Genomic DNA, 11,391 nt, shown 5'->3' with positions numbered 1-11,391 from the left:
GAACTCTGAAGTACGTTATTCTCAAATCAAGTGAAATAGGATTCGGAAGATGGGGTTTTATTTATATCTGATGTTTTGAAAGTGTGGAAATGGATTAAAAATCATATATCTAAGCGGATAAAGGTCATTACCTAATACTGGTGCCGGTTACTCGGGGTCTGAAATTGGAACACTGATCCTATTTTCAGATATAGGGAAAATTTTCAAGTAGTATCCCGTATTTTGGGCCTAGTGCTATTTTGGTCCCTAAATTTTAAAATGTAACAATTTAGTATCCGAACTTTCAAAATGTGTCAATCTGGTACGTTCCGTTAATCAGCCATTAAAGATCCATCAAGTGGAATTTGAAAAGATACATGCCCTTTAAGTGTCATCTAATTTTCTTTATCAACCATTCAAATGTTCACAAAAAATGAACAACCCCAAATCCTTGTCTCTTCTAATCAAGAAAGTTGGAGTCACTTCTCGGTGGGCATTCTGGTGACCCCAACTTTCTTGAAAATTAGATGAAACTTCAGGTACTGAGTTGAAACTTGAAGGACATTTGTATCTTTTAAAACACCACTTAATGGCTGGTTAACAGTTGGTAATAAATTGGCACATATTGAAAATTCAGGTACAAAGTTGTCACGTTTTAAAGTTTGGGGATCAAAGTATCACTATGCCTAAAGTACATAATATTAATCGGAATTTCCCTATATTTTATTCATCTAAAAGAAAAACCTCCATCTATATTTTTGCACGATGTCACTTCTCTTCGATTCTAATTTATATTCACATGATTGTCAGCGCAAGGTTTTAAGGTGTTTGGTTCTATTGCGTTTATTTATTTGTTTAAAAACAGCATTGTGTTTTTTGTGATTTTTGAAAAAAAAAAACCTTTATACATGGTGCAGTTTGGTTTCATTGTCATTTTCTGAGATATGGGAACTTGGCCCGGAACCAAATAGCTCATCACATCGGCAAAAAATGGTGTTATTTGAGATGGGCTGTTTTTCAAGAAAACGTCTTACCAAACAGCATATGTCAATGTGTTTTTTTTTTTTTCTTCCAATTTTTCAAAACCTGACGCGACTCCAATGTGGTGGCAATGGAACCAAACACTACTTTTATAATTGCATCAATCAACGGTCATCCTTTACCCCATAAAAAAAATCAACGGTCACTCGAGTACAACCAAATTAATAATATCTGATGGGCTAGTCAGACACAAAACCAAAGATTATAATCCAGAATTAGAAAGATGAAAGCTAGTTTCATGATTTAGTCCCTTTATCAAATATCAACCAAGTTCAATAATCGGATTCCGACCAGATTGAATATAACGTCCCGCTGGCTCTATTGTTTTTTAACAAGAAATAGAACGCTCTTAAGACTTTTCCAGCCTATCTAGAAACTAAGGCCAGGCCAAGGTTCAAACTGTAGGGCCAGAATTTGGCTGGGCTCAGTCCCCAGCATGACCTTGCACGAGGGCTAATCCTGTTCTAGCTCCAAAGGTTGATTTGGACACTTGTCCTGTACCTAATTAGAGATTGGAGGCTAGTCTGAATTTGCACAGATCTGGCCCACTACAACAGAATTATTAGTATCTCATTAACGTTAGCCTATAACAAAATTCTTCGAGGGGAACAAGAGAAGACATCTCATTGACGAAAGTGCTATTCAACACCAGCAACGACATTTAATATATAGAACAAGGTTCTTAACTACAGCTCTTTTTTTTTTCGTGAGAATCCATGCCAGATATCTCGGCTACAGCTGCAAATCTGCAATTTTCTTCAAGTTTCACCCCTAGGCACAGCACTAGACTGTTCACAGGCTGGGCTTCAAGCTTGGCCCATGAACATTTTATACAGCTTTGGGCTAGGACTTCGACAGGGTCCAGTCAAATTTTGGCAAAAACTAAGCCCGAGCCTGGCCATGAACAGGTCTACCAGGCATTCCATATATTTATCCTTTGTGGTTGCCTCGACCACAATTCCTCCTCATAACAGGCCCCTGTAAGTCAAATGAGTGATTATTAGAAAATGCAAACGCGCCACATTTGAATTACTCTCCACACAATTTCTCCAGAAGATAAGCTCCTCGACTCCAATGAATTTATAGGAATCTCGTCTGCTTGACCAATCATGCAAACAAAAATTGCTTGTTAAATATACTCGGATTATCACTTCCAAGGGATTCAAAGCTGATTATCCATCACATATGGGTGATTAGGTTACAGTTGCTTAGTTTTCAGTCAAAATCGTTTTCATCGCCACTGCTATCCCCAAACATGGCAGCCACTTTCATAGCTAACTTTGCAGCCATTTCCCTCCTTTGGAAATCGGGCATCAACCGTAAGCTGGCACGCATATTCCCAATTTCAGACATTAACTGTTCCAAATCTTCCAACCCCAAATGAGTTCCATCGTCTGCCATCACGATATTTTCAGTTTCTTTGGATTCAGTTGTCAGCTCCTTTTCAGAAACTTGTTGTGAAAGAGGCTCAGCTGTTGAAGGCTGCAGCTCATCCCTATTTTCATTCACTTCATGTTCTTGATTGTGTTCTTCAACTGCTACACTCTTGGTAATCGGTTCTCCTTTATCCGGATCTGTATCCGTACCTGCACCATCCGCACAGACCCAAACTTTCCGTTCAGAAACTGCCTCCAGATAAGGTTCAGATGTTGAAAGTTGCAGCCCATCATTTCCATTCACTTTATTTTCTCGATCATGTTCTCCAACTGCCATGGTCTGTGTAACCAGTATTTCTTTATCAGTATTTGTACTTGAACCATCTGCAGAGACCCATACTTCTGTTTCATCCCAAGGTTCGGCTGAACCCGCAGACAAGATTTCATACTCAATCTCATAATCGGACTCTTCTTCTGATAAATCTGGAGCACAAAGATATAAAAAGTATCTCAGCAGACAGAGAGAGAGAGGGAGGGAGGGAAGGAGGGGGGGGGGGAGAGGAGCAGCCTTTACCTCCTTTCTCAAATGGGCATGGTTCAGCTATCTTACTGCCAGATTTAAGGATCATCCCAGGCCATATATGAGCAGAAAGAGCCCCATAGAGTCTCTCAACTCCTTGTGAATCACCATTAACTGACAAACCTGTCAAACCACCATTTTTATTCCATGGGTATGAAAGATGACAGTTCAAAAAATATGTAAAACCAAATAAAATGTGACCAGACAGTGAAAAAGAAACTATATCTCTCTTCAAATAAAACAAAGTGAACTGTCAGTGAACCATTGCAAGGTAACGTAAGGATGCAAGTCCAAGCTCAAGGTATTGATGCTTGCGATTTCATCCAGATTCCTAAACAGGACAAAGTTTTACGGAACTAATCTTTTATTATCATATATATTGCCATTACGCATTTAACTTTGCATCACATTTGTTTGGAAGCATGGAGCTACCATACATGGAGTCGTTTAAAATACACCACACCATGAAAACGTTTGATACATGGTTCATGGTGTAGCATATTTCCAACTGTACTCTGTGTATCATGGACTGAATTTGAATATCTCGCAATATACCGGCCATGTGATTTCATCCACGCCAGTGTGGGCCAGTACATTTGATGTTCAAAAACGTATTGGTGTAAAAGAGACTATTGTTAAACTCTCACTAGTAACAGTCACATACTGGAGCAATCTGCTGTCACGTTTTCCATTCCATTTCTTCTTCGAGTTTCCCATTAGAGAAAGGTATGCTCTTCCATTGTTAGGTATGCTCTTCTTCGAGTTTCTCAGTCTTAAAGGTGTCTAGTGCATTTTCTTTTATTATTAATTTTTAAATTCTCCATACCTTGACCCATTGTCCAAGAAAAGTAGGATACTTGGAATTCTTTTTATTTATAGCCTATTTTCTTTTGTTCTTTTGTGATCCAGGAATTTAAAAGGGTTATGACTGAACTTGCAATGACATGGATAAACCCAAAACAAAAGCTCTTGGTTGGAAAATACAGAGTGTTGCATGGTTGAAGCAAAGCTACAATCATTAAGGAATGGCTTTAATGTTTAAATGGATCAACAGCAAGTTCATACATAGGTTGCAGTGTGCAGTTCTACATTATTAAGAAGATAATTGAAGCAAACTATAATCATTTGCAGGGGAAGTTTTAAAATCTGTCAGTAAAAGTCAAATGGAGTTTTAGAAAAATATACAACTTTGTTTGAAAGTGGAAGAAATTCTGCCAATGCTCAAATATATTTCAAAATCTTGATAGTTAAACCTTGTCTAAACTTACTTAATTTTTATATGCATGATCTATTGAATGAGACCTATCCAACTGAGATTAAATGATGACAGTGTCTTTCTCTTGTTATAGTTGCAAATAGCAGCAGAAATGGTCCAAAAATCTCACCTTTTTGTTGCTGCAAATAGCAGCAGAAGCTCACTAAAAATTCTCAAACCTAATGCAGCGAAGGCTTTCCTTCCCCTCTTGTCCTCTCCCTCTGCTACTGCAATTTGCAGCAGAGAGAAGACCTAAACTTGTCTTTAACCTTCCCCTTCTGTCTCTCCTTTTGCTGCTGCCATCTCTAGCAGACAACCTGCCCCAAGATCCTATATCTTCCCCAAATCTCAAACCCAACTATGAAGAACATTCAAAGAGAATCATGATTGCAGATTTACTTATCTGCATTAAGTACAAGTTTTCAATCCCTAATTACTTATTGATCTGGATTATTCTAATTTGTGGCTGAGAAATTGCTTGGCAGTTAATAGAAAAATTTGTTACTGACATCATGATAGATGTAGGTAATTTCCCACAATAAAATGACTTCTTGCATTTGGGAATATCATGCTGCCAATGTGGGATTAAATGCCAAATGGGTTCAAGTTACATGTAAAGAATCACACCTTGGGCACCCCTCTTGAAAGAAAAGCTTTAATCATATAGGGAATTGCTTTAGTAGTTGAATTATAAATGTATTTCAAGACGAGTATATCCCTTGAGATATTGATAATTAGAAGTAAAAGCAACTTACAACTGCATACTCCACATTAAAATGACTAAACAAATATCATATTTAGCTCACAGAAGAAAAACAATATTGAGTTGTGATTCAACATAAGAGTTAATAACTTACATCTGTCAAAATCAGCATTAGATGCACAAGCCTCAATGTACTCAATGTTGTATTGACAGCACCATTCCAGACATGATCTCCTAATCTCCCATGAGGGCTCTTCATCCCCCAGCAAACTACTACCCTCAGTTTCTAGAATTCCATAATCTAAGCACTCTGCATGTGGATCACTAAAAGATTCTCCACGCTTCTGCAGGTGTCTTCTATATTCAGTATGAGCAAAGTGACCAGGTAAAAGATCTACTTTGTTTCCAATGCATAATAATATGTCAAACTTCTGAATATCATTGCGAGAAACCCAGTGCTGGAGAGCGGTAAAAGATGCTAGCTGTAAATCATATCAGTACAAGAAAGATTACGTAAGAGACCACACAAATAGAGGTTTTCCCATATGGAGATCAAATCTTCAGAAATAAACCAAAGAGAAAGGAAACAGAAAGACTAACATCGCTCGTGTCAAAAACCATCACCAGGGCAGCCAACTGATTAGATATTGGCCACATCCCAACAGAAAACTCCTCATCAAGATGAGCCATCCATACAGAAACATCAGCTGTATAATACTTTGTATCAATAGTCCACCTGGTCAGTAATAACCATGTATTAGCACTTCAGATGCAAAGTTTCCTCATTTCAAAGAAAGTATAAACTATTACTACTGCAATACCAAGGTTCCAAACTATAAAACACATGTGAAATACCCTCTTGAGTAGAGAAACCTTAATTTACATACCCATGGAAAAATAGTTCGGATGAAGAACCAAAGGCATCTTCAAAATCCACAGAGAGAAGCCCTACATTCAAGAAAAAAAAGGAAAAAATGCACTAAGCCTAAACATGCAATAAGAAATAAGAAACATTGCTGCAACAAATAAAAGTATTTTTTGGTGAATAAAAATACTTAAATTCTAAACATCTAACCAGTTGACTGGGTGGAAAGAAAAATGCCAACTAATCAATGACTAATTGGCACTTTGACCATGTGGCAGATAAAGTTTCTAGATTTCATTAACCACTTGCACGCACATAGTTTCCTGTTTTTCCTTCTATCAACATTATCCAATTATGTGCTTGTATAAACAATTCAGTAATGAAGAGAAGCAGGGCCAAAAAACAATGAAATGACAAAGCTTTTGTAGGGCAAGGGGTCATTGCTTGGAGCAGTGGAAAAAGCTAGGGCTGACAAGCATGAGTACAAGGATTCAAATTTGAAAGCAGCTACTTCATATAAGAAAATGGCAAAGGTTAGGTCCATAGCAATACACCCTTCCAAAGATTATCACCCTAGATGATTTGGACAACATTGGGTAATGGCCCTTACTATGTTTTGTAGGGCAATGATACCTAATGAAATCCTAAGCAGTGCATTTGTTATAATCTTTGGACATGCAAAAAATATGGGGGATAGTTAAGAATATACTAAAAGGGCCTATGTTCCACTTGCAGCAAAGACAATTTTTCCAAAGCATGATAATTATCTCCTTTACATTAAAAGTTAATTGATCTCAACGCTTGAGTCTAGGAAATAAGAATGCTTGGCAAAAAGGAGGTAAAAAAGTTGGGCCACCCAATTCCAACACAACTCCAAGTTTTGAGGTTAAGTTAGGGTTAAGATTGGGGGTTCAATAGCTCAGATTGGGTTAAGGTTGACCTCAACCCAACCTAACCTGGCCCAACTTGCATCCATCCTGATGAAAGTGCTCATCTCAACAGCTATGTACCAGGAGGGGTTGTGTTTAGCAAATGATGAATTAAGCATTATCAATCAAAAAAGGGAATTAAAACCAATGCTTTGTAGGACCCAAGCAATGATAAGTTACTTGGCAAGTCACGAGGTAAGAAGTACTTAATTCATAAATGATAGTAAAAAATTATGGAAACAAATGTAGTTACCACATTATAGTAACTAGAGTCTAGAGAGTGGCATAATAATCTAAAGCATGCCAAATATGGAAATACCAGGATTTGAAGCATATATTCATATTTTCACTGACCACCATTGCAATACATAGTTCTTATTCTACTAAATTCCTAAAGTTCTACAAAGAAAGAATGAAAAGAACCAAATAATCAATACCTGCATACAGCATGTATTTCCAAAACAAAGGTAGAAGTTTGAGAGAAAGCACAAACCAAAAAACCTAAGTTCCTGGTTGCTTAAACTAATAGAAAAAACATTGGATCCATCTGCCAATTAATCCGGTAAAGAAAAGAGAAGTACTATATACCTATGAATAAGAAGTTAGAGCAGGACGCACAGTGAAGGTCAAACCAAACAAAACAGCTCATAACAAAAATAAAAACATAACTGAACGTTACTTGCATGTTTTAATGTGAATTAGATTGTTTCTCTGGAAGATATCCATTAGGTCGAAAAAGAGGCCACAAATCACAAATGCAATGCACTCAAAAACAATGCATTCTTATTGTTTTTGAATTTTCTGTTTCATTTTGTTGTCCTTGAGGGGGGTTAATCAATCAAAAGGAAAGAGATACTAATTTCGAACTCTTGTGTTGGACCAAAAGCCACTGCTTTAAGTAAAAAAGGAAAAGACAAATAAATAAATAAAATATATTTCCAAGTAGATTTTTATTTCCAGTAAGTTTCGTTATAGACAATAAAAAAAAAACAGTGTATGAAGCCACAAAATTACAACCCAAACTCAATGATTCCATGTTTCAACAATCCAGTAACGGAGAGCAGCACCCATGCACCAAGAATATCTAAAATTAAATGCAGAACAATTCGTAAATTGCAAACTTAAAATGTTCAATCAGCTTAAGATCAGTTCCACGAGAGTAAAAGCAAATGACCGGAATAAAAAAAAATCCAGACATCTGAATTTTACCACTGACTGTAATTGAATTCGATTGCCATGAAAAAGCAAAACCAATTAGATTACAAAGAAAACTGCCAACAAAATCAACAGATAGGTGTCAATTACAAAAAGGAAAACGAAACAATTAAAGCCCCTAGATGCCATCAAATGGTTTAGATTGCCGCGCGCGGGGGGGGGGGGGAGAGAGAGAGAGAGAGAGAGAAAGAGAGAGAGAGAACTGGAGAGAAGTGTCCGCTTGCCAACGTTGGAGGATCCAATGACAAAGATACCAGGCCTATTCTCCAGAGCAATCCTATCGAGTTGCGGAGCCATTTCTCTTCCCATCTTCTCGCGCGAAATATCAAAACCCTAACAAGCAGACGTAGATCAGCAGGTCAGCCACTTCTTTTTTTCCTTTGTGTGCTGCCCAGAGAAAGATCTCCCGACTGTTTCTTTTGTAAATTGTAAATAGTCGACCGGTAGTCTCACACTCTCACCTAATTCACCCTAAGCCTGATTCCTGGACATGATCCCCTTTTTTAACCGACCATTAAAGTGAAATGTGAAAAGACACAAATGTCCGTCCATCTCGGTATTTCGTCAAATCCCGGTCCTAATAATTTAATAACTCAATCATACAAGATAAATTAATCAGCACTAGGGCTGGAGACCTCTATTCTATTCTCTATTATCAGACAAATTGTCGTTATTAAATCAAAGCCAATTGCAGAGCAGAGCTACGGATCAGCGAGTAAAAAGAAGCGAATGAAAAGAGTCCTAAACCCAGATTTCTGAGATCGAAAATTTCCTTTGGGGTCTTTTGTTTCTTGGTTGTATTTCGAGATGAAGAGAGCATTTGTCATCGGCAAAGATCTGACGGTTGATGATGAGAAAAGGAGAAAAAAGAAATGAAAAGAAGAAGAGGAGGAGAGTAGTCAGGAGATTGGGTTTTCTATGAGAATCTAATATTGATCACACTTGATCAAATTGTGGTGATCAATGGTTAATATTACATCAAGTAAATCTATATTCTCCTCTATTATTTCTAAGGAGTATAAATCAGTTTCTATTAAAATAATGAAAATAAAGCTTATAATTTTTCAATGTGGGACAAGTTCAAAACTGAATTTTATAAGAGAATAACTAATTTTTCAATCAAGTGTACATGTGCAATTTATCATGTAATTGATTAATCAAACACATTGGATTTAATCTCTCCAACATTTCCTATTAGAAACAAATGAGAATCCTTAAAAATTGTCCTCTTTTTGTGTTGATAAAGGCTTTATTTAAGTTAAATTCATTGATTTTTAGCTTAAAAATCTCAAAAGTTCAAGACGTTCTCTTAAAGATGGATTTGTCGATTTGCAACTTCATGTTTTCAGAAACCCATAAATATCATTCCAAAAATAGAATATTTTCGTTCTCAGATTCCCAGTTCCACTGTAGACGTTCTCCCACTTATTTTGGGAGTGAAATGGATACAAAAACTCACCCCAAGTTTGGTTTTCCTGCCACTGTATTTAGGTTCATATGGTGCCGGTTTTTTTTTCCATTTTCTCACCGTTTTTTACAACTTTTACATTCATTCACTGTCTACAGTCGTCGAAGACTTTTCCGACATGTTTTTGGCCTGAATGGGACAGAAAGGCCGGCCGTAGAACTCACTCCACGGTGGGTTAACGTCGACCGTATCGAATACCACTGTTCATCTATTCGGGTTGGATTATGTGCATTCTTACATAGATCCAACCCATTATTAAACCAGCCCAGTTTAGACTTCTTGAACTGATGTAGATGACTACATAAAATGATAATTAATAATAATTTAATATTAATTACTTTAATTAATAATTGATCATTAATTATTAATGATATTTAAAACCGATCTACACCGGTTTTATTAATTGTTAATTAATTACATTAACAATTAATTAACGTATTTAACTAAGTTAACTAATAATTAATTATTAATTCATAACTAAATAACTATTAATTATATTACTTAATAAATAATCATCACTTATTAATAATAAGGGAAATTGTCTAAAACTCATCATGAATTTTCAGCATTTCCCTTAAACTCACCACAACTTTTTAAAATGTCTAAAACTCACAATGTCAGTAACATTTTATTTTCCAAAACTCACCTTCCCTTAGTGCATCATTAATGCTTCTTAACGGAGGTGTCCATGTCAGCATAAATAGCAATCTTCATGACCAAATTACCCTAGAATGGCGAGTTAGAGGAAAAATGGTCCTTTTCAGTTTTCAATTTTCTTTTTTTTTGCATTTTTAATATTTTGTTATAATTTTCAATGTTTTTTATAATTTTTGTTTTTTTACATTTTTCTATTTTCTACGATCTATAAATTTTTCTGTATTTTTTGTTATTTATTTGTGATTTCTGTGTTTTTTTATAATTTTTGGGGTTTTTTCTACAATTTTTATTTTCTGATTTCGTTTTTCAATTTCTATTTTCTATAATTTGAAAATAATTTTTGAATTTAAGGTTAAAATGGTAATATATTAACACCCGTTAGTCTGTTTAATGTCAAGTTAGTGACATGGTGAGTTTTAGACATTTTGAAAAGTTGTGGTGAGTTTAAGAGAAATGCTGAAAACTCATTGTGAGTTTTGGACAATTTCCCTTATTTTTACTAAATACTGAAAATAATTACCAACGTAATATTTTAAATTAAGTAATAATATTTTATTACTGAAAATAATAATATTTTCAGTAATATTATAAATTCAGACTTATTGTAGCAAATATTCAATATTATAATATTATAATATTTAATTATTCAGTATAATAATTAATATTATTATTATTGAAAATAAATATAAAAAGTAAATATTCAATAATCATTATTTATTCAAAATGTTTATAAATATTGAAATTTTGGTTATTATTATTAAGGAAATTGTCCAAAACTCACAATGAGTTTTCAGCATATCTCGTAAACTCACCACAACTTTTCAAAATGTCTAAAACTCACCATGTCACTAACTTGACGTTAAATGGACTAATGGGTGTTAATATATTACCATTTTAACCTTAACTATAAAATATATACAAAATAAATTAACGGGTGTTAATATATTATCGTTTTAATATTTAGACATGAAAAAAAAAGAAAAAATTCAAAAATTATTTTCAAATTATAGAAACTATAGAAATTGAAAAATGAAATAAGAAAATAAAAATTGTAGAAAAAACACCAAAAATTATAAAAAAGCATGGAAATTACAAATAAATAACAAAAAATACAGGAAAATTTATAGATTGTAATATAAAATGTAAAAAAAAAAAACAGATTATAAAAAACATTGGAAATCATAACAAAATACTAAAAATGCAAAAAAAAACAATAAAATTGAAAACTAAAAAAGACCATTTTTCCTCTAACTCGCCATTCAAGGATAATTTGGTCATGAAATTCGTTATTTATGCTGACATGGACACCTTTGTTAAGAAGCA

General features: G+C 34.8%; 1 protein-coding gene across 2 annotated transcripts; it reads right to left on the bottom strand.

The window, feature by feature from the left end:
* Window positions 1-1,646: 1,646 nt before the first annotated feature.
* On the bottom strand, window positions 1,647-8,416 carry LOC104603803 (GTP binding protein). Of its 2 annotated transcripts, XM_088888078.1 has the most exons (7): window positions 8,147-8,336; window positions 7,938-7,999; window positions 5,822-5,882; window positions 5,535-5,670; window positions 5,089-5,416; window positions 2,971-3,099; window positions 1,647-2,879 (listed from the first exon to the last, which is right to left on the bottom strand). In XM_088888078.1, the coding sequence occupies exons 4-7, from the start codon at window positions 5,622-5,624 to the stop codon at window positions 2,236-2,238; spliced, it is 1,191 nt and encodes a 396-aa protein (XP_088744204.1). In that variant the 5' UTR covers window positions 5,625-5,670; window positions 5,822-5,882; window positions 7,938-7,999; window positions 8,147-8,336; the 3' UTR covers window positions 1,647-2,235. The 2 variants fall into 2 exon arrangements, with proteins under 2 accessions (XP_088744204.1, XP_010266255.1); XM_010267953.3 differs by lacking the exon at window positions 7,938-7,999 and having other exon boundaries at window positions 8,147-8,416.
* Between the last annotated feature and the right edge of the window lie 2,975 nt (window positions 8,417-11,391).

This window comes from Nelumbo nucifera, chromosome 5, assembly GCF_055504915.1.
Source record: "Nelumbo nucifera cultivar China Antique chromosome 5, China Antique-T2T, whole genome shotgun sequence".
Classification (NCBI taxonomy): Eukaryota; Viridiplantae; Streptophyta; class Magnoliopsida; order Proteales; family Nelumbonaceae; genus Nelumbo; species Nelumbo nucifera.
This window is presented reverse-complemented; position numbering and strand designations above follow the sequence as displayed.